The 26494-nt window shown below is 37.1% G+C and overlaps 1 protein-coding gene across 1 annotated transcript in view; it reads right to left on the reverse strand.

Annotated features, from left to right (window-relative positions):
- GPR98 (G protein-coupled receptor 98) overlaps nt 1-26494 on the reverse strand; it is a 272395-nt gene that overhangs the window by 219773 nt on the left and 26128 nt on the right. Inside the window, exons 11-29 of the mRNA XM_009886852.1 lie at nt 25595-25721; nt 25321-25506; nt 24247-24427; nt 23504-23667; nt 22845-22968; nt 22204-22470; nt 19602-19728; nt 17276-17493; nt 15400-16143; nt 12936-13309; nt 10918-11094; nt 8263-8443; nt 7447-7649; nt 6685-6817; nt 5024-5104; nt 3587-3726; nt 2548-3157; nt 1369-1584; nt 3-128 (exon numbers count right to left, since the gene is read on the reverse strand). Of these exons, the coding sequence (XP_009885154.1) occupies nt 3-128; nt 1369-1584; nt 2548-3157; nt 3587-3726; nt 5024-5104; nt 6685-6817; nt 7447-7649; nt 8263-8443; nt 10918-11094; nt 12936-13309; nt 15400-16143; nt 17276-17493; nt 19602-19728; nt 22204-22470; nt 22845-22968; nt 23504-23667; nt 24247-24427; nt 25321-25506; nt 25595-25721 (4379 nt within the window). The remainder of the gene's footprint in view (nt 1-2; nt 129-1368; nt 1585-2547; nt 3158-3586; nt 3727-5023; nt 5105-6684; nt 6818-7446; nt 7650-8262; nt 8444-10917; nt 11095-12935; nt 13310-15399; nt 16144-17275; nt 17494-19601; nt 19729-22203; nt 22471-22844; nt 22969-23503; nt 23668-24246; nt 24428-25320; nt 25507-25594; nt 25722-26494) is intronic.

Raw genomic sequence — 26494 nt, forward strand, 5'->3', positions numbered from 1 at the left:
CAGCAGCTGAACATAAAATGACTCCTCAACTTCAGGATTGATATCATTAATTATATAAATTGGCACAGCTTTACTTGTTTCTCCTTCTAGTAAGACAACATCTGATGAGGCTACACTGTAGTCCTCGCCTAGATTTGTAGATGAAACAAGCAAAAATATAAAAAACCACAGAATATTAATGCATTATGGTTCAGTGTATTGAACATCGTCAGTAATGCATGCATTCCTCCGTGGTTTTATGGGTTTTTTTCCTTATCCTCAGACCCAGACAACACAGTCTTTTTTATTTCCCATTGCCTTTTAGATGTCTGGATGGATTAAAATAAAACTTGGCTCCACCAAAACAAAGTTTGCAGTGTTAGACCAAGAAGTACTTACAAAAGTTCCATTATTGTCTTCCATTGAGAAGATCACACTACCAAGATGTTTCTGCCTTTGATTTCTAATTGCTCTCTGGCTTTCCAAGAGATAAAAGTGAACAGAAGAACCTTTGTCAAAGTAGATTTTAGGAAAGGGCACATTTTTGTGTGGACCTCACTTTAGGCAAACTTGTCTCTAAGAATGTCTAGATGAACAACTGTGACACACTAGATAATGGCTCTGCTTCAGAAACTAATTGAAAGCATATGCTGACATCAAGCTAGCTACATACTTATTTAGAAAAGTCTGTTACCTAAAAAAGAAACTAAAAGACCAGTTCTCAGAGCTCGTACCACACGCCTATTCCATTTTGGACACACCAGAAATAACAGTGGGTTTGATTTGTAACTGTCTAAGTGGTTTTGACCTTGCACACTTCATAAGTTTGCTCTTTTTTTATGTACCTTCTCTACAGTAGGGACCAACTGGAGAACTTAACCTCCCGTTTTTAGAAGTTCAAGTCTTTGTGGGTTTTGATTGGGTTTTGCCTGTTTGTTTTACAGCTGAGTCCCCAACTCTCACTTCCTCTCCAATAAGCTCATCTAAGCAATGCATGGTGGGTATAAATATATATACAGGACTAAATAGTAGCTACTTATACTACTATAGTAATTTTTACTTTTATTTATTTTCCTTTTTTGAAGAGGTGGTGGGCTACTAGGGAAGCAAACACAATTTCTTCACTCATTCCTCTATGTCTCAGAGTGTCCTGGTCATTTATTGGTCAGCCCAGCCTAAACCACAACACAGAGCTTTCTAAAAGCTGATGCGTGATCTCTCCCACAGGGCTTGGATTCCTATTTGCTAAGCAGAGTCAGTAAACGTCTCACTACTATTTTTTGGGGTACTTGTTACATTTAGTATTAAATGTTAAGTATATAAGTATCATATACTTAGCTCTTTCCACTTTAACATAGACTGCACACTTCTGCTATTCTGATTTCTTACCAGCTGTTGCAGTTATTGGCATAGCTTTAAATTTCACAGAAACATCTGCAAATATTCCCCCAGTTCTGGTCACATTAATGATTGGTCCAACATAGTTTTCAGCAACTCGCACAGTTGAAGCTGAAAGCTGAAGCGTTCCAAAAGCATCATCATTGGCATTGATAATTACATGAGCTATCGTCTCACCCACTGATCCAAGTCGAGGAGAATTTACAACTGAAACATAAAGAAAACTTAGTGAGGGGGTGCCTGAGATACGTGCTTTCTATGGCTATAGCGTTCACAAACATATACAAGTTTAGTGGTTAGTCGCCACTAGCTTTCAACAAAATTATCTTTTTTTAGGATTGGACACAGTATAGCTACAAACTGCACCAACATACTTTTTTTTTTTTTGGTGTTTGAATTATATTATGGTAGAAAAATCCCAATTTTTAATAACTTATTATTATATTGTGCTGTGGAGCATACAAGCCATAATTTTTTTTTTAAGAGGTGAGGTACTGTGAAATTATTTATTTATTTGTTTATTTTTCCATAAGGCCGGTAGTAAGATCAATACAATTCAGAAGAATTTCATTTTTACACTTGCTGTGATGATATATAAGATTTCAATCTCCCAGCAGAATTATATCTGAAGTTTCCCTTAACATCAAGATTAATCTGGGGTGGGGGCAGCAATTAGACATGCCGAGAAGCTTTGAAGCACAAATCAGGCTGTAATGATCTGAATTTATCTGAATGAGGGATGAAGCAAACATTCTCTACACTAGAAAAGCAACATGCAGCTGTTAATTCTACACCACTTTAAAAGACTTTTTTGGCTTTCAATAAGCAAAACTAGCTTAGTTATTTCCTAATACTGAACATTACAGAAACAGCACTAGATGAACAAGTACTAGTGCACAAAACCAATACTGTAACATATTTGGCCTGAAAGACCTTGGATAAAGCAATGCAAAATGGATAAAGAAGTGCTCATCCATCCCCGACAAAATACCACACTAAAGGAAATATATGCCAACAGCCCACAAGGCCGGTAACTCAGAGATTTCTTAACTATACAGAGACTGGCAGAGGTAAAAAGTTCATCATTTAACTTGTTGCATTTAATCCTATTAGATATAAATATTAGCCTTTACATTTAAATTGTATGTTTTACATCTGTAAGATACTTACTTGGCCGATCCTGTACCTTCTCGATCAATACAATACTGCTTAACTCCACAAAAACAGATTCTGACCTCTCAGGATCATCATCATCCAAAATGGGCAAAGATATTGTGGCCTCACTTTCATTGGCTGCAAAGATCACATAACCTGTAATGGGTATATAATCTTTTCCCTCTGTTGCTCTGACAACATCAGGTGGAAGAAAGGGTGACTTTTCATCATCGCCAATAGTTCTGTATGTTACCATTACTGTACCGAGGAGACCACCACGCCTTATTATTGCCAGGGAGAGATTTTTTGTTTCTTCCTCAACTTTTATTGGTCTGTTTCGCTCAGAAAAGATGAAGACTCCATAAGGATCATCATTAGCTAAAATAGTTAATGTTGCGTTAGTATGATTTCCAAGACGACCACTGGAGACATTGATGATCAAAACTGAAAACACCTTATCCAATTCAGGAACTTCATCAGGAGAAACCTGTACTGTAATATTTGCTCTCGCTTGGCCAACATCAAACGTGATATTCCCATCCGTAGAGACCAGGTCTTTGGTAAGATCACAGACTATGATCCAATGCAGCGTCACCTGAGACAAGGCGCCATGTGTTCTCACAACCTAAGTGGAAAATATAAAGATCTGCATGTTTTTGTTCTATGACAAAGGAAAACATGAAAGTAAGAGATGGAATTAAGCAAAGCCATTGACATGACGGTTTAAAAATAAAATCACATTTTAAAAAGGAGTCATCTTTATTATCTCAGCTTTGCTCTATTTGTTGTATCATCAACACTGTTATTTTGTCAGCAGTACCTCAAATGTAAACAAGTAGAAGTAATTTTAAACCTGTGGATATTATTGTTACAACATTTTAGCTTCAAGATGAATTGTACACATTAGAAAACTCAGTATGAAATGGCAAAACAGATGTACATGGTAAAGTTGTTACAAACCCTATAGACTTAGGGCAAAATCATTGCAGAACACCCAGCAAAAAGAGAGACAGAAGAGGACTGCCCAGCAGTATGAGACTCGAAGCTTTCTAACCTGCAGCACAATATTGCTCTCTCCGTCTTCAGGCTCAGTTCCATTCACAGCAAGTGACTCAGTACTGAACTCAAACACACCATGAGCATCATCAGAAGCCTCAATAGTCACAAGGATGTGGGACGCAATCCCCAAGCTAGCTGTTAAATGCAAGTGCCAAAAAGGGTTTTTTTTTCTAGCATCTTTTCTTGCACGAAAGAAAACAGCTAGAGAAATATGTTACAAAAAATACACAGGCGAGCATGACTGGAGGATCCAGCTTTTTTGTCTTTGGCTTTTTGAAATGCGTGATAACTACCCACATGGATAAGGAACTGACTTTCAATTGTGCAGTCCTGGCAGCCCTTCTATGGAATGATGCAACAAAAACATATAATAAATACGAATATTTTAAGAGAGGAACAGAAATAAAATTACAGGTCTAATTAATGAAAATGGAGCAGAATTCAGGATGGTGGGGAGTTGTTTGTAAGCAGGTAGACTGGACAAATGCAGGTCTCACCCTAACATAAAACAGAATGATATACAAAGAAAAAAACAAGTCCACTAAATCCTACTACTAAAGAGATTGTCTTGAGTGAGATTACTTGCTGCTCAGAAAGAGAAAGAGCCTGGCACATAAGAAAACCATTTCTAGTAAAAGGAAGCAGCACTTCAAAAAAACCCCAGGAAGCTCCAAAAAGTGGCTCAACCACAGACTTAGCCTCAGATTCAAACTGAAATCCTTTGCATTTACACATAAAATTGAAAATCAGGCTGTCACAGGGGAATAAATTACTCAGTTTGGATAATGGGTGCTCAAATAACGTTTTGAGGTCTTTAGGGTTTAATTTGAAGTCCTATATGATTAGGGTTTTCCTTCAGATTTTATATTATTTCTGCATCTAGTATTTTTTAAAATTTTCTCAGTATTAAATTATCTTTGTTTTCTGTATGTCATGACATAAATACAAACTTAAAGAGAAGAAATTAAAAACAATCAAAACATTCCTTTAAAAAATCTAATGCAGCTTACTTTAACAGTTTTTTTGACAGGCAGAGAATAAAAGTAACATAAAGCACATTTCAAAGCACACAAGCAGGTAATTTTTAAATTACCTTCAAAAGTGCTTTTTTCTCTCCAGAAAATTCAACAATTTTCAAACAAATCTGATTTTGCAAATTGTACTTCTGGAACTACTATATTGTATTTTACAACAACGTAGATTTGATGGTATAGAAGCTGTTATTTTCTGTGTTACACTAAACACTGACTGCTATTGAAATTATGACTAAATTAAAATGGAAAAGTATGTTTTGACAGAATTTTATGATAAATCTAAATTAATCACTTGTAACTGCAAGTAAAGTAACGCTCTGATAAGTTGTGTCTGTATAGTAATTTATGAGGGATATTACAGTTAGCAATAAAAAATAGGATTAATTGAAATTGCTTACCATGTTGATGGACAGTTGGAAGGAAGAAATCCATGTTCCCATCACCACTACCACTGCCATCATTTCTAAAGAGCTCAGCAACTTTAAGATGACAGACATACAGATATATACAGATATATACATTTATAAATAAAGAGAAAGCAGAAAGTAATTTAAACATTTCTGGACAACACGAAAAGAGAGGGAAGTACTCTAGGAAAGATTCAATTTTGGATATGAAAGCATACAGGATCTCTGATAAAAGCCAGAAAAAAGTATATGCCACCTCTTATTTAATTTATGACATTGGAAATAGCAATGGGAGGTCAGAAGGTCAGAAAACACATACACCTCTGTTTTCTCCTTTCTTTCCCTCTTTGTGTCCCCTCTTTGCATTTCCCCTTTCTCACTCCTAAATGAGGTCTGTAATGGAGAATTTGGAAATGTGAATTAAAAAACAAAAACAAAAACAAACAAAAAAAACAGGCGCTAAACCTCCCCAAACTCTCTTATTCTAATATTTTCTCACAAACTGAAAACATGTTTCAGACAGTTGGAACAATGTGCAGAAAGCTTAACTAATGGAGACTTTTCCCTAAGTTTTGTGCTTGCAATGGTGTTGAAAAGGCCTAAAAGAGGGTCTGTGTTAAGAGGGTATGTGCCTAGTGAATTACTAGTTAGCCGTAAGTTTTCTGGAAAAAAAAAAAAAAAACCAAAACCAAAAACCGACCAACCAACCAACCAACCAAAAAAAACTAAAGAGAAAAGTTTGTTTAACTAAACAACTATTTGACCAAAAAGTCTACATGCATTAAAGGTCTGAAGTTTTTATCACAAGAATCACTACGTTGCACCATAGCGCCACATTGCACCACGGACATTCAAGGCAGTATGATATAACTTCCCAGAAGGCATCACATTGCTTTTCTGGATTGCTTAAAAATAATAGTGTCAGTTAAAAAGTCACTTTATGGCTGCCAAGATTTCTAACTTTTTTTTTTTCTTTCAACCAGCTTTGCAATTTCACTTAAAAATTTTCTCCGATGGAAGCAAATTCCTTAAGGGCTGAGTGGGTTTATGCGGCAGGAGCACTGATGCTTGCCATCCCTTGTGACACTAATATCTCACACCAGGGTTTCCTTCGAGTGTTTCTCTTGTTCTTCCACAGAGCTACCAGCAACCTCTCCAGCTCAACTGAACTCCTGAAGCCTCTCAACACCCACAGTCTCCTACTGCTATAATCCAGTTGAATAAATTAGGAGCCAGTGTATCACAAATCCACTGTTTTCATTCAAGTGGCAGATCAAAAACCCACTTTGGCTGTTTAGCCTTAAATGTTTTATAAATATTGATTTTTTTTTAATTTAAATTAATATATATTTTACAGTATTTCAATTCTTGCTACAAACCAAATTACATAATGTGAAAAGCAGTAATTGCCCTTAAATGACCTAATGTATGGTAATACCACACTTTCTTTGAGATGTGGTTTCCAGCAATGATGAACAAAATACCTGAAGAACAGTTATTTCCTAAGAAAAATTACAGCTGTCTGTGGTATGTGGGGGTGTTTGTTTGTCTTCAGAAATAACATAGAAATAGTACACCTAAGAAAGGTAAGATTTTAATGGATGAGTAGAGATCATGAAAATACAACCAATGGATTGATGGATGTGCCTTACCTCCTCCCTCTGAAAAAATCAGCAGCTCCACTTTAAATGTTTTTTCTAATTCAGGAATAGAATTATCAGTGATGTTAACAGTAACGTACTTGTATCTCTCTCCTGGCTGAAATTCCAGTGTGCCCACGACGGCCTGCAATATGAAGGCTATTCACATTTTTGTTCAAGTCTAATGTTTTCATCCATATGAAAAGCGAAATAGAACCTTGATTTTGTTTGTCTTTGTCAAAACATCTACTTTTCTTCACTTAAGCTTTTAAAAAATCTGCTGAATCTTTGTTATGAGAAAAGGCACCTGAACTCACAGGATTACAAGCATCTGCATTCATCTACATTTTTCTGCACAAATATCAGTTAGACAAGCATATGCAGGTTCTTTTGGTGAACATGTACAAATCATATTATGTACAGATATAATCTTAACCTGTACATGCACCTGAATGCTCATATAAAGTTTGATATATTCAGTGACAATAGCAAATATCCCTTGCGGCTGCACTAACAATTCTCTTAAGAAAAAAAAAAAATCAAACCAGAGGCTTTCCTAGGAAATACAACATGCTGCATGGAAATGAGGCAATAGTCACATATATATTTGTAAAGTGAGTATCACACATTCATTTATCACATCACCATACAAAGCAAAGTGTTTCTGTGAAAAGAATCACAGCTGGGCTAAAATACTTAAACCGAAGTGTACCTCCAGGACAAATAAATCTAAATAAATTCCAAAATAATTACACACCTTGGCAATGGCCATACCTGATAATCTTTAGGACTGAAAGCTGTAAGCGGCACTGTTCTGTACTCCACCAGAACTGTTCCAAGAAGACCTTGTGCACGAACTACCAGTAACCTGACGTGTCCAACTTCTTCTTTAACAGTAATACGGGGCACAGCAGAGGCTGACAGAATCATTTCATCGCCTGGCTGAGGAGGTGGCCCCACCGAGAACTGGAGTAGACCTGGCAGACGAGAAGTACTATTTACATGGCTTCTCGCACCACATTTAAATTATGATAATAAATTGAAAGCAAATTATTTATAAGATTTACATTTAATGTTTCTGAAATTAAAAAACAATTATTGATATGCTGTTAGGACTCAATCATGCTGTTTCCAGGGATGTGCTTTCTACCCTCCCCTCTCTCACTGATATCCATATCAGTCATAAAGCCACAGCACAACAATGAATTCAGATCTTCCCAAAAAAGCCTGAATGTGTCATAGCATTGGGTACTTATTGGTATAATGAGCATGCAGAAATTTCTCTCTTCGTCTGGAATTCTCATCTAAGAAAAACTTGCACAGGCTCAACTACATGTAACCTTTATCTGCTCTCAGAAGGGAACCATCGCTTGTTTGGTCAGGGCAGCTTTGATGGCTTTTTGTAACCTTCTCAAGAATATTAACTCAGCTTTCACTGTTGTATAAAAATGATGAATTAATCTCATGTTAGATAAAGTGTAACACTTGGCATTGCTTCCTCAACTACCAAGGCTAAGCAAAGTTTTTATCTGTTGAGCTAGAACTATACAATTATCTGCAACAAGACTGTATCATCTCCATCATTGTTACCATATGGGTGGTCACTGGCTTTGATGCTGATATCAGTAGTTTCCTTTTCTGGATCTATACTTGCTCCACTGGTAGGAGTTGAACCTAGTTTTCCATCTCCAGACACTGCAGAGACTAATGTCACACGGAAATACTCATTTAGCTCCGGAATGTCATCATCAATAACATGCAAATTTAAGACCTAGAGAAGGACCAAATCATGGAGAAATCAAACTATGCAATATACATCACTTAGGAGTTTCATGACCCTGCTTAACTCATCAAATTCTTTGATTAGTCAGCTGTATCTGCTGTATAGGTCTGAAAGTAATAGAGACAACACTTTTGTTTTTAATGTAATTTAACCTAATTTCTAGGATATTTTATGCTTAGAATATGCGTTCCAAAAACAACTTTACCAAGCTACCAGAGATGGAGGGCATATTTTCTCAAGTGCTTCATATTACATAAACACATAATCAAGCAAGCAATTATTTATTATTTATCTTAAGATAAGCATAATTAAAATTTCATATATTGAAAATGAAATATCTGATAGATTTCAAAATCTTGAAGAAACTGTGCTTCTGAAAAGATATTACAGTGATTACTCAAATTTAGAGAGCAAGTAAAGCAAGCTTTTTATGCCACCTGACAATTGAGATTGCAGATCACACTATTAATTAACATACCCTGCTCTGCACAGGTTAACATATTTGCTGAATCCCAGAATCCCAGACTGGTGAGGGTCGGAAGGGCCCTCTGGAGCTCCCCCAGTCCACCCCCTGCCAGAGCAGGGGCACCTCCAGCAGTGGCACAGGACGGCGTCCAGGCGGGTTTGGGATGGCTCCAGAGGGGGAGACTCCCCCACCTCTCTGGGCAAAGATAACCCCTTCTGCTTTATACCACTTGATCAGCACTGGTGGCACGCAGTGCCTGTCTGAGAAGGGAGATCTCTTTCCAAAGGTCCTGTTAGGGACTTTCACAGCAGGTACGAATTGGAGAACAGGGTACAAATACCCTCTTCTGGAGGTGGGATGAGGTACTTGTGGATCAGCTTTTTCATCTTTGCCTCCATCATCTCCCTGCAGCGTTGTTGTGTGCTGCACAGCATGGCAAAAATTGAGGTAAATACACAGAAATAGTCCGTCATAGCCCTGTCCTCCATGAACTGGGGGCCCCAGAACTGGACACAATACTCCAGATGTGGTCTCACCAGGGCAGAGTAGAGGGGGAGGATGACCTCCCTCCACCTGCTGGCCACACTCTTCCTGATGCACCTCAGGATGCCATTGGCCTTCTTGGCCACCAGGGCACACTGCTGGCTCATGGTCATCCTGTTGTCCACCAGGACTCCCAGGTCCCTCTCCACAGAGCTGCTCTCCAGGAGGTCAGCCCCCAACCTGTACTGCTGCATGGGGTTATTCCTCCCCAGATGCAGGACCCTATGCTTGCCTTTGTTGGATTTCATTAGGTTCATTTACCACAAACAATTCCAGCTTTCTAGATATTGTGATATGATCAGAAAAATGTATCAAAGAAATGGTTTATGTAGCTGATCATGTTTAGAGGCATGGTAATAAATAGCTTACAAACATCAACAGAAAGTCTCTTGGATATCTCACCTGACCAGCAACTGCTCCCAATCTCTTTCTTAGGGCCATGCCCATTAACTCCTTCAAATGTAGACATTAAATTGGACCACACAGCAGTGGAGCAAGAAGGTATGCCAGCCCTTTTCTGCCACTAGATGGAATAAGGCAGGCTGCATCCATGCTGCCAGACTAGAAAAGCTTTGGAAATTTTTGCTTTATATGACTGTATGTAATGCAGGAATATGATTCAGCGGAGAATTAAAGCTGAATGAACATGAACAAACTATTTTCAAGTATCATAAGCTTTTGCCAAGCTCTAATCACTTACATTGTTTAACCGACACCATATCCACGGTTTTAGTGGAGCCACTGGGACCCCTTCAAATGGTGCCAGTGGGTTTCAGTCAGTCCATACTGACTTCAGCAGAGTGAGGACAGCATTTTCTACTAAAAATTCACCCTTTCTATTTTGCGAAGGCTGATAGAAAACACACATTAACTTTCTACAGCATTGTGGTCCCACACCTCTTCTCCAAATAAATGTGAAATTCCTGTGCGGCAGGTCAGGACTGAGGTCATAGAAACAGATTAAGCAAAAGGGAGAGAATGTGGCCAAGAGCAGTTGCAAGACACTTCATTAGAGCAGTGAACTTCACTGCTGTCTATTTAATTAATGTGGAGAGAAATCTGAATTCCAACACTCAGAACAAAACCTGATCGTTTTCCAATTTCAAAAGTAGCTGGAACCATTATTTCAGGACAGGACTGTCTACACTTCAAGTATACATATAGATACACATACACCTAACATATGCACATATGCAAAGATATCTCATCTATTATGTGCATTCAAACATACATGCACACGTGGTGACCCCTGAACTGAGACACACACAGATCTATAAGCATCTGTCATATCACTTGTTTGTTGTCAGGGATGCAAAGAACCCTGCAAAATATAACAAAAGCCACGTGAAGGAAATGCTCTCGAGTAGGAAAACCAGTCAAGCATCCTCAGAAGGTATTTTCCAGCAGGTTTGCAAAGGACAGGATGAATAGTTAATGGGAAGGTAGGGTTTACCTCTGATCTCTGCCAAGGAAGGAATGTGATAGTGCCACTGCTGTTAGAAAAATCGGTAACAGAGTAATTAATGCCAGTGGAATCAACCTGTGAGATAATGTAATTTATATACACATAGTCGAGCGCTCCCCTTGTACGCTCCACGACACAGGATATAGTGGAACCCTCGTCAGCAGTCTGGAAGAAAGCAAGAAATTTAAATGTTTGTTATTGTCGAAGTAAATCAAAGCAATAAATGCAAAATGTGGAATTCTCTAACACTAGTCAAATGTTCAGGTAAAAAAAAATGCTGTCGTGTTATTTTTGGAGTGGTAGGAAGCTGAAACTAAACTTAATAGTGGTCACAACAATCTTACTGGAATTTGCAACAGCTTCTAGTATCTCTCTGAGGATTATCAAGGTGAGCTAATAACTATACCCTGTGGTTTCGTTTGGACACAGTCCCTTAATCCAAACTACATGTCAAAGACAGAATTGATATACTTGAAATGAACATGTCAGAAGCACCTGAAGCTACTGTTTTATATTAATTTCAATTATTTTAATTTTCACCAGCAAAAATTTAAAGAAAGATTTGGATTCCTCCTTTACCCAACCAGAAACACTACAGGGGAAAAAAAAAAAAAGATACATTAAAATTAAACTATACTAACACCACTGAGGAAAAACTTTGAAAAAATTCTGTGCTACAGTCCTCTTAACAACTCTTTCTTCACAGAGAGCATGACTTCAGTGGCAACGATTTCACATATTTAGAACAAAGCAGATACTGATACTGACCACATATTTTAGAAAGTTATGATAAGAGAACTAAAATAGAAAATAATTTTAATTGAAAATTTCCAGAAAGGCTAAAGCTATCTTAAGTATTAGATAAATTTCAGAGCTGCTGTACATCACAGTGCAGATACTGCATGTGCCGTCAGCTGCCCAGTAGACAGATACACACATAAAGCAATTAAACTACTGATAAAACCTCGCTGTGTGTCTGCATCATCACTGACAGCTCTAATACTTCTCTGGTGAAATGGACGTAAGATAAGTGCAAAACAATTAACATGCCATATAAATTTTTAATTCCGTTTCACGGTTGGTTGATGATCTGTGGCATTACAGTAGTATCAGCAGCACTTGAAACTGAAGGAATCTATTATCGTACCATATGGTAGGCACATAGAATGCAAACCGAACCAAATTGAAAACCAGTATCACCCAGGCAAGATGGTTACTCTCAAACACATCGCAAGCAGTTCAGTTAGAAAGAATGTAATTAGACGGTCACGAGAGTTCCCAAATTGGAAAGTATTCTGAAATTTGTTTTACAAAATAACCAAATACCAATAGAAACAGGTATCTTGTCTTTCTCCCTCATAACTGATTAACGAAGTAAAAATGAATTATGTTTCTTTCAACCCTTCCCCAAAAAAGTAGCAAGTTTATATACTGTCTATATGGCGGCTACCACCAACTAACAATTTAATGTTTTTTAAAAGGGCAACTCACAGCCAGTATCAACTGAATTCACACCAAACATATGCTGTTTATACCTTGTAACTTATGATTGTGGAAAAATACATCACAACTTGTCATTGCATGACCTGTAGTAAAATTCTTTCAAACACATCATGTAACCCGGAAAAATAAAACATACGTCTTTCTAATAATCCATTCTCAAAAAAAGAAAATTAAACCTTATATTTTATTTGATAACCCAGTGACAGAAATAAAGGAAATAAATGTTCTTCTAGAAAAATTTAAACCTTAGTCTTCAGTTTACGTAATAAGATCAATTTCCTTAACAAAAATAATTTGGTGGGATTTTTAAAAATGATACTGCAAATGCCAGTGAGACTGAGCCTGTATTAACATTACTTACACTTTTCTAAATTCTAGAAAAACTTTGCTTACCTACAGAAACTAAAAAAGTGAAATCAAGGCCCTGTGCAGGTCAACTGGTCTTGCCATTAATTTTTCTGTGTCCAAAACATCACCTATAATTTTTCTTATGGACACCTTACCTCAGGAATACAAGCTCCAGTGAAGCCAAACAAACCATTAGCATTATCACTTTTCTGTATTCTTAATCTTGCTGTGGTATTTTCTTGTGAAATCCGAGCTCCACCACGCACAGAAATGAGCTTTAGGATGAACAATTCCTCTCCTTCTTCCTCTTTGTCATCCTTTGCAGACACAATGAATGATTTATTGGTCTCTCCTTGCCGGTACTCCAAATACCCAGAGACAGGGTGGACATCACTTTTCGCAGGAGTTGCATGGAGTTCATAGATCTCAGCTCGGGTCAATTTACGCTCATAAAGCCTTACATCCTGCATTAGCCCCGTGTACCTACTGCTGCCGTTGATTCCTGCTCCAATTCTCACTGTTCCTGCACCTGAGAAGGAAATTACAATTTCCCTTATGTCATCTTATTTCTTCAAAGTAATAAATCTGCAGCTGAATAGTGCTACTTGTTAAACATCAATGGTAAACTGTTTACCATCCCTGGATTAGGAATCATATCGATCTTGAAATGCAAAATCAGGAGGTTCCTGGAGTCTCATCCCAGTGTGACTGGTACATCACCACAGGACAAACAACCCCATCCCAGACTGTTCAGGTTTTTTGCCCTACTAGTTCTACTAGCACATTGTCACTATCCCGTCTTTTTATGAGACTTGGAACCCCCTCTCTTTCCTTGAGATAGAGCTTTGCAGAGCACCACTGCAACACCTCTCAGCTTCTGTTTCACTAAACAGAGCCCATTTTGTCTCTCTCTGCTAGGACAGTGGGTCCTTTCCGATGATACTCATCATCACCACATTAGCCCTTCTGGACACACTCTTCCCCTAACACACTGGGAATATGTACTCCAGAAATATACACCAAATTCCAAATGCTTTTTACAACAGCATTAATATTTCTCTGTCTCAAAACAGTTCTTCTACTCAGCAAATCATAGGACCACAGCTGTCCTTTCCACAAATATGCTAAGCTGGTAGGTCATACTCATTCCTATTGTGCTAAAACACATCGATATCGCTTCTTTCCAGCTGTTTTCTGGTTTTGGAAGAAAGTTTCTTGAATGTACTGGCATATATCCAACACTGAGCAACCACAGCAACTGATGATGGTCCCAGGGCATAAGGTGGAGGACGGTGACAAAAACTGTGGTACTATATGTTCACCACTGTGTAGTATCCAACATTAAATGGAGAGAGACCGAATCCTTACCTTATACTTGTAGTATCTCCAGACAGAGCATATGCCATCTCCGCTAATACAGAAAATTTACAATGACTCAGATATATACTTCTAGCAACAAAAGTGTTATTGCATTTCACACATCTTTGTTTTAGAAACTGAGGGGGAAAAAAAATCCTTTCTCAGCTACAATACTGCAAGTGTGATGGAAAGTATTAATTGCAGAGGCACTACTTTGTTACAGAGGGAAATTTATTTCTCAGACTTCAACAACTGGAAATTTGCAGGCAGAAATAAAATACTGTACTATACAATTAAAGAAGTCTCCTCCCTATTCGCACTCTATGTTTGTGTACATATATGCATATAGATGTATATGCATTTAACATCACTGTATCACTTTTAATTTTCCTTCTTTGATTACAGAAAAGGAGATTGCATTCAAGAATTTGCTAATCATTCACTGCCAATCCCCACCAAAGAAACATGTGACAGTAAAGGTGAGAGGAAGAAAGGAAAAAGGATGGAGATGATCCCCAAGAAAAAAAATGCACATGAAAGAGTGGGGAACTGCAAAAGAAAGAGTAAATATAAATGTATTCCAAACACATAATATTTGATTTTATAAAGGAAAATACTTCTCTGGTTGCTGCGATGCTAGTTCAGAGTGAATGTCTATAATGGTTATTCATGATTAAAATCACGTCTGGGACCACCCAGTTAGATAAACTGAAGTACACACGCTAATGTTCCTTGGAACGCTATTAAACTTATAGGCATAATTTTCATATATCATGTAAATACATACTTAAGTAAATCTACACACCAAAAAATTCTATTGCTTACAAGATATTGGCTTAATTCTAATATAATACACAACTAGAAATAAAATCATTATTGTATTTTGTTTCAGAAACTGAGAGGAAAAAAGTAATTTCTCAGCTACAGTGCTGTAAATCTTATGGAAATCATTCATTCCAAACATATATAACTGCATGTATAGATGATAAGCATACATATATAAATGTGATTATAGACTACTCATTTATTTTCAAATTATTGCAATGCAAGCTCTGTTACAGTTCTGATTTTTTTTTAACTTTCCCAGCTCTAATTTCCATAGCTTCTTGAAAATCCTCAGCATTTTCTATCCATTCTTTTCAATTAAATAATCAGATATAACAATTTTAGTATCTTGCATATACTTGTCAAGGAGTTAGACTCTTCTATACACCACAGAACTTTACATATGGAGAAAAATAATGCATGCTTTTGGCTCACCATCAGCAATCGCTTCTCCTTTAAGGCTCTTCATTCCTCCCAGAACTGGAATTCCATCCATGTAAAAATCAATTATACTGTCATCCAGAGTAATCAGAAGATGAAGCCAAGTATTTTCATCCAGATATTTCTGGATTGTTGCTTTAGCCATATATGTCATATTGGATCCTAATGCTGTATAATGAAGCACTACAGAAACATGAGAATAATTTGTTTGGATTTTCACGCCGTAATATAAGGTCCCATTATCATCATCCTTTTCAATTATATAACCATCAGTGCTGACGTTAGGAATTAACCACGCTGAAAATGTAAAATTAGTTACTGCAGTATTTCCATTGTACAGGTGTTCTGGACCAATAATCCCAAATGCATCCTCTTTCCCACTGAAATACAAAGCATCTGTTCCACTGTGATGGCGCCTCATGTGGGGCTGAGACTGTACTGAACTTGGAAATGATCCCAGCAACAAGAAGTCTACCATTGATGGTAGTCCAGCTTGGAAGGTACTAGACAGTATTTCCCAACCTAAACGGACAACACCAAAGGTGCCTTGTTGTCTCCAGATGGTGAAGTCTGTAATATAGGAAAGATCATCTTCAGAAAGAACATCTTCCACTATCTCTCTGTCTTGGCTCTCTGGGTCTATAACAAAGACTCCAAAAGGGTCATCATTGAATGGGATCATCACGGTGACAGCAAGGTTTGTTTCAGACAACTGACCACCAGGACCAGGAGACCCACCTATAAAATGAAAGTTAGAGCAAAAGTTAATGGTTGGTTTCAAACAATCCGGTCTGAAAAAAGCTACTAAGTACTTAAAATTTCTTTAATAAAATATCTTTCTAAAGAGGCTTAAATCTTTAAAGAGCCCCTGAACTCTTAGAAAATGCTCTGATTTAATAATCACATATTTTAACTTTATTGTTTTTAAAACACTTTAGTGACAATTTTCATAGAAAACAAAGCAGAACGTTATTTTTCAACTGCAAAACACCCATTTGTCTTTCAGCTAAAACACAATTAGCTCCAACTTTTCTGATTTAGTCAATGAGATCTGTTACCCTTGATTCATTTGAATATCTATGGGCCAAATTGACATGGGGCCAAATTAAATTCTCATATTACTCCAAGACTTACATGAATATGGAATGGCAAAATTTGGCCCATTGGCTCTGAAACAGAAGTAGTAACCAATTGTGCATTAAAATTGCTGCCAAGTCCTGCCGTCAGTCATTTATTTCTGCACAGTAAAAATTCGTGACACAAAGATTGTGATGTGAACATAGAGCCTCCATGTTCAAAGTCTGCAGTGGTCTACCTATTATACGTAGGAAATCTCCTGTACACACTTACGGATTATACATATTTTCAGTTGCAACTGGGCACAGAAGACCGTAAATAGTACTGAGGTGGAATGAGCCCAGGTGATTTGGAACTCTGCTCAGTAACAGACCTGTAGCAGTTGTAATTTAAGTTATATGAAGTGGTAACTATAAGTATTTTACCTCCTCTAGAAAAAAGCAAACAAACAAACCTACCAACCTCCATTATGGTAGACATGCATAACCTTTAATAGCTTTATTTTGTCTTCAACTACACGAAGACCTACACCTCTGAAATTAGCAAGAGGCATCCTTTGTAAAGGTCAGACCACCAAAATGTCTTTAACAGTAATACAGGTACCAAATAACTGCATTCATACACCTAAATTAAGATTAAATGAAAAATAAAACCTAAAACCTTACCAGAAAAGCATAGGATATCAAGATATGATTCAAGGCAAAGCTCTTTCCAGGGTTGGTTTCTTTTTGATTGATTAAACAAAATTCTTTTCTACCAGATATGAAGGGAATGGTGATATGGAAGACAATACCTGAAGCATTCACCAACTTTAGAAAGTAAAATTCATTGAATTCAGGAATTCTATCCGAAATAGCACGGAGTGTTATTGGCTTTGAACCTTCACCATCCATGAAGTACACAGTCCCGTAAGTTTCATGGAACTCTTCTCCTGGCCTCAGCGCAGAGCCATTATCAAAGAGCTGCCAGGTCAACGAGACATTGCCAAAGTGTCCTCTACGTCTCAAAACCCTGTTCAGTGATACAGAAAGAGTGAACGTCCTGGCAGGTATGCATCAGCACTCACTACCAAAGGAAAACACAATTACACTGAACTTTCTTACTGGGAAAAATAATATACAACATTCTAAATAAGCATGAGCAATAAATACACACATGAACAATAACACAATAACACAAACTCTCTGAAGGCCAGCAATTTCACAGCGTAATTCCACTCCCAGGTATACCACAGGTACCTTAGAAAAAAAGTAACCGATGCAGGTCCCTGCAAAGTAGTACTGTTAAGCTAAATATCAGTTTGTCTTGCACTTCTATTACCTAAATAATAAATACAAATGTATAATAGTTCAGCAAGTAAAAATTAAAACCTGATATGCCCGGCCACCCTTAGACAAGAAAGAGAGTCATCTCCATTTAATCACAAACATTTCTCCTTTTAATGACCAAGCCTCCTTAAACTCTTACATTGGTATTAAATTTGGTTTATGTTGTATGTCCTTCAGAAATCTGTAGTTATTCCAGAATAAGAAAGTAGTAAATAAAAACAAGATTTTATTTTTTTGTATAGCTATCTGGTAACATAATGTTACCTATTTCCAAAGGGTATTATAAATAAAAACTGAAGCATATAGTATCTTTTTCAACAGTGTGCTTTACATATTAAAAGTGTGCTTCTGCTTGCACAGTAAAATATAACAAAAATAAAGTGAGACCATAGGAGGCTGAGAAATTAGTTCAGCAAAACTAGTCTAGGCACAGCGACACATTTATGGTGTTTCTGCTTCCAATGTTTTTTTCTGGTTTTGCCATTATTCAGGGTGGTCTACCCCAGCTGTGTAGCACTGCTGCAGTAACTCCAGTTACTCCCTTTAAAGGTCAGTGCTGCCATAGCTCTTCGCAGCAGTCAGATTATATCTTACTCTGACCGTTTTGGTATTTATGACACAATAGCCAAAGCAGCGAGGCTATGGAAGGACAGGTCCCTAGTATATGTATTTCATCAATGAGGACCGAGCAGGGTCCTCAAATGTTGGTGATCTTGGTATTATGTGCTTCCACACAGATGTATATAAACATGTTTAGTTCAAATCATCATTCTTCACACCATCAAATCAAAACTTTCTATTCTGCAAATAAGATTATAACACCACCACCCCCAAAGAGCAACATAACAAAACCAAACACACAATATATTTAATATCCACTTTTCTCAAGGATTTTCATTCTACAGATATGTAACACAAGCATACAGATGTAATTCACAAAGGTACCTGCTTCAAGGCCTTAAAACAAACAAACAAAAAAATCAAATAAAAAGATATGAAAGATAATTAAACAAATATGAAAGAGCCTCTTCCCTAACTGTTCCCACTATCACATTTATTGTGACCTAACTTCTCTTTATATCCCGTATAGAAGTTTCTTAATGAAAAAACAGTATTTTTGTCAAATTATAATCCCATCCCAACTGCATGGAACATAACAATATAAGATGCCACACAAATTCATTTTGTAACCCTTCTCATACTTGAACACACCCTATCAGCCAGGAGGAAAATACTTTAAGAGGTCAGACTAGGGTAAAATATTTTCAGTCTAGAAGACAGACACATCTGGACTTGGAGTACAGACTTCCATCTGTTATTAACAGATAGAAGTAAAACTAACAGAAAGAATACAGTAATATAGGTTGTTGTTTGTAGGGGAAGGCTTCAAAGTAAAATGCAAAAAGAAGCAAACAACCACGCAACTGTATTTAGCTGTATTTTGAAAAGATTTTATTACTTCTCTGTTAGTCCAGGTTATATCCTGCTCAATCTTCTAGATACTTCCGTAACTAAAGTCTACTGAGACAAAACAACAACGTTGTAGTCTTATTTATTTACATTTTAACATTAATTTATGTATACATTTTAATATGCACAGTCTACCTGAAAATATAACAATCGGTGTCTTCAATATGTTTACAAATCATTTAAACCAAACTTTGGTAAAGTTATTTTTCTGTAATACATTTTATCAATGCAAACTTGTATGCAATTAGATCAAAGTACTATCCATAACGTACCACATCAGTTAAAAAAAAAGCGCAAAACTGTTATTTAAAAGTTACTTACAAAAAATTGTTACTTTTGCCTTCTTCCACTGGCTTCTCTAAAGGTTCCAAGGAGAAAATTCCATTAGGATCATCATTTGCTTCAATAACAACTGTAGCCACTCCAGCCTTAAAGATAACAGTATCCCCTAAAAAAAAAAAAAAAAAAAAAAAAAAAATTTACTAATTTTATCAAAACTGGAATCAGAAATGGAGGGAAGCCCAAATCTGATGGTGTTTCCTTTTCACACGAACTGCTTTTATGGAAACAAAGAAATGAACAATGATAAAACAATCAGTGAAAAACAATATTTGAGATATTCACGAACAGGCAAATTAGAGTAAAAATACTAAGTAGCAACTCATGCAGAGAGCAGGACATAAGATTTGCAGGAAAAATATATGTGACATAACCAGAGAAGATGTGATTCTGAGCAGAAAGGGTTGTATTAGAGGCAGTGTTTCATATTTGATGGATAGGTCAAGTCAAAAGAAAAAGATACGTATTCAGAGATTCCAGCTCTCCTTTAGTCCTAGAATAGAGATATTGCACTTAAACTAAATACTAGCTAAGAACAATGTCTAAGGTTTTATTCATACCCATATCACAGCCCATCTGAAAAGCAAAAAATGTGATACCTGTGAAGTGGAGAGGAAGCTGGGAGGATTTCCATACATCTATTAGTGCTGTAGGGACATTCTAACACCCTTCCTGTATCCACAGATGTACACTACATTTCCACTGCCATCCCATTTTTCACCCTATTTAAGAGCATTAGACTAGCTTTTGTTCCAAAGTAAACAATGTGTTTACTGCTTTAATTTCATATACCTCTATCTGTATTTTCTCTGAGGTACAACAGCCCAACACAATTTTCAAAAGGGATGTAACAATCAAGGCCAATATATGCAACTGATCATAGGAAGATAATTTTTTTTTTTTTTGCTTTCAGGAATCCGTAGAGAATCTTAGTGGTTCTAGAGAGGCATGATGATATGATCCTCCTTTTAGAGGCAAAGGGAGCCTGCAGATACTCATTCTTGTAGGACCAGTGTGCCAGGAGAAAAGTCATCATATGTTCCCAATACAGCAGTAAGAGAAAATACCAGTAAATCCTGAAGAAAGTTAGCAAAGTAGAATGAGAAGAGAAGAGAAAAAATAAGAAGAGAAAAAATGAGAAGGGAGATGAATGGCTTTGTCTAATCCTCTCTGTTACATTGACGTTCTGCAAGAGACCTGGGTACCAGAGTGAAAGTCAGATGATCTCAGGAAACACATAGACTACCTTATACTCAGATAATTGCTAAAAATTCCCCTACTACTCTCTGGCTGCCTGCTACCAACGTCTAGGGCAGATGCAGTTCGAGATCAATGAAGCCTCGTGAGCAATTCATAGACCAGCCACAGGGCGTCCACTTTAGCGTGACCTGAAGTACTCAGAATCAGTGAATCACACCATTATAGACTGTAATGAGGGCTAAGACACTTAATACACATGTCTAAATGAAGAAATCTAATTTTAAGTTTCCTCATCTTGAATTGAATCCCTGGTAGGTATTTTACTTTGTGAACCTACCACACAGATCTAACATGAAGGTATAGTCTGATGGTTAACTGTGACAGTTCTCCTTTGCTTTATTAAATCATAGCCCATAAAGTCTCAGTCATTGTTTTGATGGCTTATTCAATTCAATTTTTGTTTGCATTGCAAAGATGTGCAGCATGTTCACAGCTTATTACCTCTCAGCTACAGAATAATAAAACCTGAAGGACAGTAAATCATTAAAATTTGAGTTTTGGCAGAACTAGGGGTGGGGAAGATCTTTATTAAGCAGGTAGAGCCCAGGAAAATCTACCTATTTCTTACATTTAACTTATATTTTCTTATTAATATTACACAGCAGTGATGGTTTATTCCAGAAGACATCTATTCCAAAAATAGGAATGTGCTGAATAATTGTGTACCATATCCCAATAAATGTTAGGGGTTTTTTTTAGGGGGGGAAAAAAAAAGACAATATTATTTCTAAGATTATAAACCCATTCTTTACTGGTGCTACACTGGGTAATTTCTAACACATTCTTCTGTAGATTAAGCCTTGCAAAACTATGTCAGACTGAAAAAAATGTATGCATACATTGCACTACTACAAAAATAAAACAGAGGCCAATTTACATGGTTTTCCTCTAAAATAAGGCAGTTCTGTTTGTTTTTACAAAAATCAGGCATTTGTGTAGTATACACTGGAGCATGACAAAAAATCTAAAAGAATCCCTCTTTCACTAAGACTGCTGCACTACTAACATTCTTTAGCCTTGTGTTTCTGTAGTCAAGTCAAAACCCCATCTAATTTGGAGCATTTACATTTGAAAAGAGACTTTCACTCCAATTGTTTTTGCAGGAAAGGTTTCAGCTGCATCATTTGATTTTTGTTTCCAATTAAACAATGCAAGATGAAAATCCAAACACATTCTGTACAGTAATTGTGTAGAAATTGAAGCAAACCTTATTCATATAGTACTTGGCATTTATATATTGCTTTATGGTAAGACCAAGGCGGTGAAAAATTGCAGGAAAAAAAAGAAGAGAGTTACTAAACGCACATCAAATAGTTACTTTTACCTGTAGAATTCAAAAGGAAGATATAAAATGTTTCATCAGTTTCAGGGGTATCGTCATCATTAACGTACACGGATAAGTTCTGCTCTCTTTCTCCAACATCGAAGAAAATGACACTGCTCTTTCCAGTGGGAACAAAGTCTCCTTCTTCAGCTGTTGCATCTCCGTTAACAGTAATATACTGGACAGCAACAGCAGCATCAGCAGACCCATTCCGTATGACTGTAAAGTTTGCAACACTTCCTTCTTTAACACTCACCATCAGAGGTTCTGAAAATAAACAAGCAACAAATCTACCTGAGTTCAAGCCTGAGCTCCTTGCATGTAGCTTATTTTCTTAATCCTCCCCAGGATGATCCTTCTCCTCAGCAAAACAGAAGGCATACGTGGTAAAGGCAAGGAAATTCTTGCGGGTACAAGAGAATATGCGGGTACAAGAGAACCAATCCCAGCATCAACAAAAAGAATAATGAAATAAAATAAGGGAAGGTTCTGAGGGAAACAAATACAAATTCAACACAACAAAAATATGAATGTTTCATACTAGCTCCATTGGGATTAGGATTTCTCAATGATCTGGTCTGTCAATAAAAACTTTTTGGGGTAGTATATGTATTCTGCATTTAAAAACAATAATATCTAACCTGCAAAATAAATGGGATCATCATTCCTTGTAATTTGTAAAATTGCACTGGTTATATTGCCCAGCCTGGCTCCACCAGTAGCATTGAATAAATTGATGATGAATACTTCCATCTCTTCAGGTACCTGAAAGAGAAATTAGTAATGAAATTAATTTCTTGTATACAAAACAATGAAAAAATTAAAAAGAACCACTGAGGCGGTTAACAAACCAGAGATTTCTCAGTGTTGCTTTTTATTTATTGATCCTTAAGTGTGAAGAGGCATAACAAATGACAGTTCACACAGTTACACAGAAATCATCATCAGTCTAAAATCCTTGTAAATAAGTTCCCTCATCTTTACTGTTGTACAGGTGACCCAAAAGTTATCTTGCAGTTTCCTGCTTCTGATACATGTAATTTAGTTTTATGGATTAATTTATTTATTATTAATTGTTTTAATTCTTTTTTATATTGCTCCAAATATATCAGCATAAAAAATAAAAATTAGGATTCCTGCTATCCAAACAAAGGGTTTTACCCAAGTATTTTAATTTTTCCTGCAAATTCTTATGAGGCTTTTTAAAACCAGACATTCCTTCTTTCCCCTTAAATTGTAATGTTTTAGCACTTGCTCTTTGTCCCATATACTCACACAAAAACACTGTAAAAATGTTTACCTCATCTGGCAGTGAGTAAATGGTGATGTTTTTTGAAAACTCCAGATTATCAAAGGAAATAGTCCCTTGCTCTGGATAGATGTCGTTGGTACATGCTGGATCAACAGCCCAGGACACACTAACATTGCCATAGTTTCCTTGGTTTCTTACAACTCTGTAAGCAGCTAAAAAATGCAAACATATACAGTCAGTGTGCACCTTCAGAACAACACAAATAAAACTGAAAAAGGTCAGCAAAGCTGAAATAAAGAGAAAGGTAAGGAAATAACAAGCAAATCCACTTCTCGCAAAACTAATAATATGTGAGAACACTACACAAAAGGACACACGAAGACAGACCATTAAAGCAGCTCACACTTGCAGAGATTTGTTATTTTTTGCCTGTAAATGTACTTGGTAATGGAATAGAGAGAGATAAATTGAAGTCGCCTATATGAAGATTTAGCTCTGTTCTTCTCTCACACAGCACCCAATTCTTCACGCTCCACAAGCAGAGCAACCACCTCCAGGCTGCACTTTGCACGCACATCAATACTCCATCCCTCCTCTCTGGAATTTTCTCTACCGGATTGATCCCTCCGTTTTTCCATGCCTACCCTCCTCCACTGCTGGCCCTGTACCACCCTGGAATCTCCTGAGTGGAGACTTGAGTCAGATATTGCCCTAGAAAGGTGAAATGGAGAAAAGAAGCCTTGCAGGGGCAGGCAGCAGATAAAGCAGTAACTCTAATGAAAAAGAATTACCAGTATAGATGACTTCTCCTTTACTTTCCTTTATTGTAACTGATAGTTCATCAGGTAGAAACTGAATGACACCATGTGGATCATCATTCTTCAGGATGGTTATATTGACCCTTGTGGCATTCCCCAACTTTCCTGGTATTTCACTGTAGCCACTGAGTACTACAGAATATCTCTCATCCAGCTAGAAGAGGGAAACTCAGTCAGAATAAAAATGCATATTCATTGTTCGTATCCGAAACAGATGGGCAAACATCCACAGTCCCTAGCCAGGCAGAAAGAGATACAAATTTAAACAACATGAAATCACACACTCTCTCTACATGCACATTGAGTTTGTACATTGCCATCAGAACAAAGAAATAACCAGAAATTTCTATCTCTGATAGGACCATTTTCTCCAAAAATCTAGCATTATTATAGGCAAGGACTTATCATCACATCAATTAATCACATCAATTCACTGGTACCAATATATTTACAAGGTAAGTTTTATTTTCTGTAAGATTTTTTAATGTTTCTGGCTTTATAACAGGGAAAGCAAAGATTGTAAAACCATTGACAGCACACTAATTTAAAAAGAATGTATCAGCTTGCTCTATTAATCTAATGGGACATTGTACTTTCTATATTCCTTGAAAAAAGCTCACAGGTAATGCTTCAAGGAACATTAAAAAAAGTATTGCATCGATGTATCTGTACGGCAAATATTAGTCTAGACTGGGGAGCACTGAGTGAAACTAGCAGACAATTACTAGGAAAGAAACAAAAAGGAAGTGGTTCTTCACACAGAGTTCAACTAAACAATGGCGCTCTATGCTACTGAATGTCATGGATGCTAAAAACTTACATGGATAAAAACATAACTGTTTCAATTCACAGAATAAAATCCACTGAGGACTATTAAACCCAAAGACAACAGCTATTATTCCAGGCATCCCTGGTTTGGAATTTGGGAAGGCATTTTGGTGAAAAGCCATTACACACTTGTTCTGCTTCTATATCTAAAATTTTAATAAGTGACAAACTAATGTGGCTGTGAACACAATTTGAAGAGAGAAGAATATTAATTTTTACCTCTGGAATCCCATCCATCCTTGTCAGAAGAGTAATTATGATTTCCCTTTCACCAGGCTTGAACTCCAGAATTCCCGTGCTTCCATAAAACTCGTTATTGTCTCTCGGTTCCACAGTGTAACGTAGAAACTGCCTGACGAGACTCCCTCTACTGCGGACAATCTGCAGTTCCACTGACTCCCCTTCCTGTAAAAAGAAAATCCAGCACTAAAATTCTAGCACTCTCTTGAAACTAAGTTGTCCATAATGATTCAGAAATTACTCAGATAGCTACCTTGATACTGTAGGGACCTCTGGAAGAGGGAGAAAATTCAAAGACTCCTCCAGGATCATCATTTTCCAAAATAGTAATTTCACGAGTAGTAAACCCATATTTCAGTATCTGATTTTCAACACTGACCCTGAGAAAGGAAGGCAAGAGTTTGTTCTGAGTGACAATTCAGTTTGGCAAGTACACCGACATCTGTGAGAAGGACATCAGAATACTGATGAATTTTATGAATAAATTACAATTAGATTAGATTTTATAGTTGGTGGTTTTCTGATTAGATTTTATAGTTGGTGGTTCCGGATTTTTTTAGTCATGCATGCACACAATGCACAGGAAAAGAAACAGAATTGTGCAGTAAAAAGTTAGAGTTACATTCAGTATTATCTTGTATTTGGATCAAAACATATAGAATAACCCCAAAATTACTTCACAAATAGAAATTACATTGAAAACCACACGTTCTTACCCTCTTCTGCAAAATTTACAATTCCTACAATTAGGAAGAGACTTGCCCCTCAATATTGAGGATTTCACCCTCACCCGTGTGTTCACCTGCCTTCTCTAAGATGTGGACACCACCCATAGGATCCCAGTCTGGCTCTAGTAACTGTTGGACCCACTCTCAGTAGCTCAGACTTGTTCCTTTTCTCCTCCTTTACTCACAAACCCACTGCGCAAAAACTCACAGTGAATGGTGCAGGCATAACCAAATGGAGCTTCTTGTGGTGGAGGACTTCTCTCCCTGGGCTACTGCTACACCACCTTGGATACGTATGGGCCATATCTGGCAGGAGAAGGCAACCTTGCACTCTTCTTGTGTTCATTTCCTCATAGAATCATAGAAGGGTTTAGGTTGGAAGGCACCTTGAAGATGATCTAGTTCCAACCCCCCTGCCATGGGCA

The sequence above is a fragment of the Charadrius vociferus genome, unplaced genomic scaffold (genome assembly GCF_000708025.1).
Source record: "Charadrius vociferus isolate BGI_N301 unplaced genomic scaffold, ASM70802v2 scaffold244, whole genome shotgun sequence".
NCBI classification, from domain to species: domain Eukaryota; kingdom Metazoa; phylum Chordata; class Aves; order Charadriiformes; family Charadriidae; genus Charadrius; species Charadrius vociferus.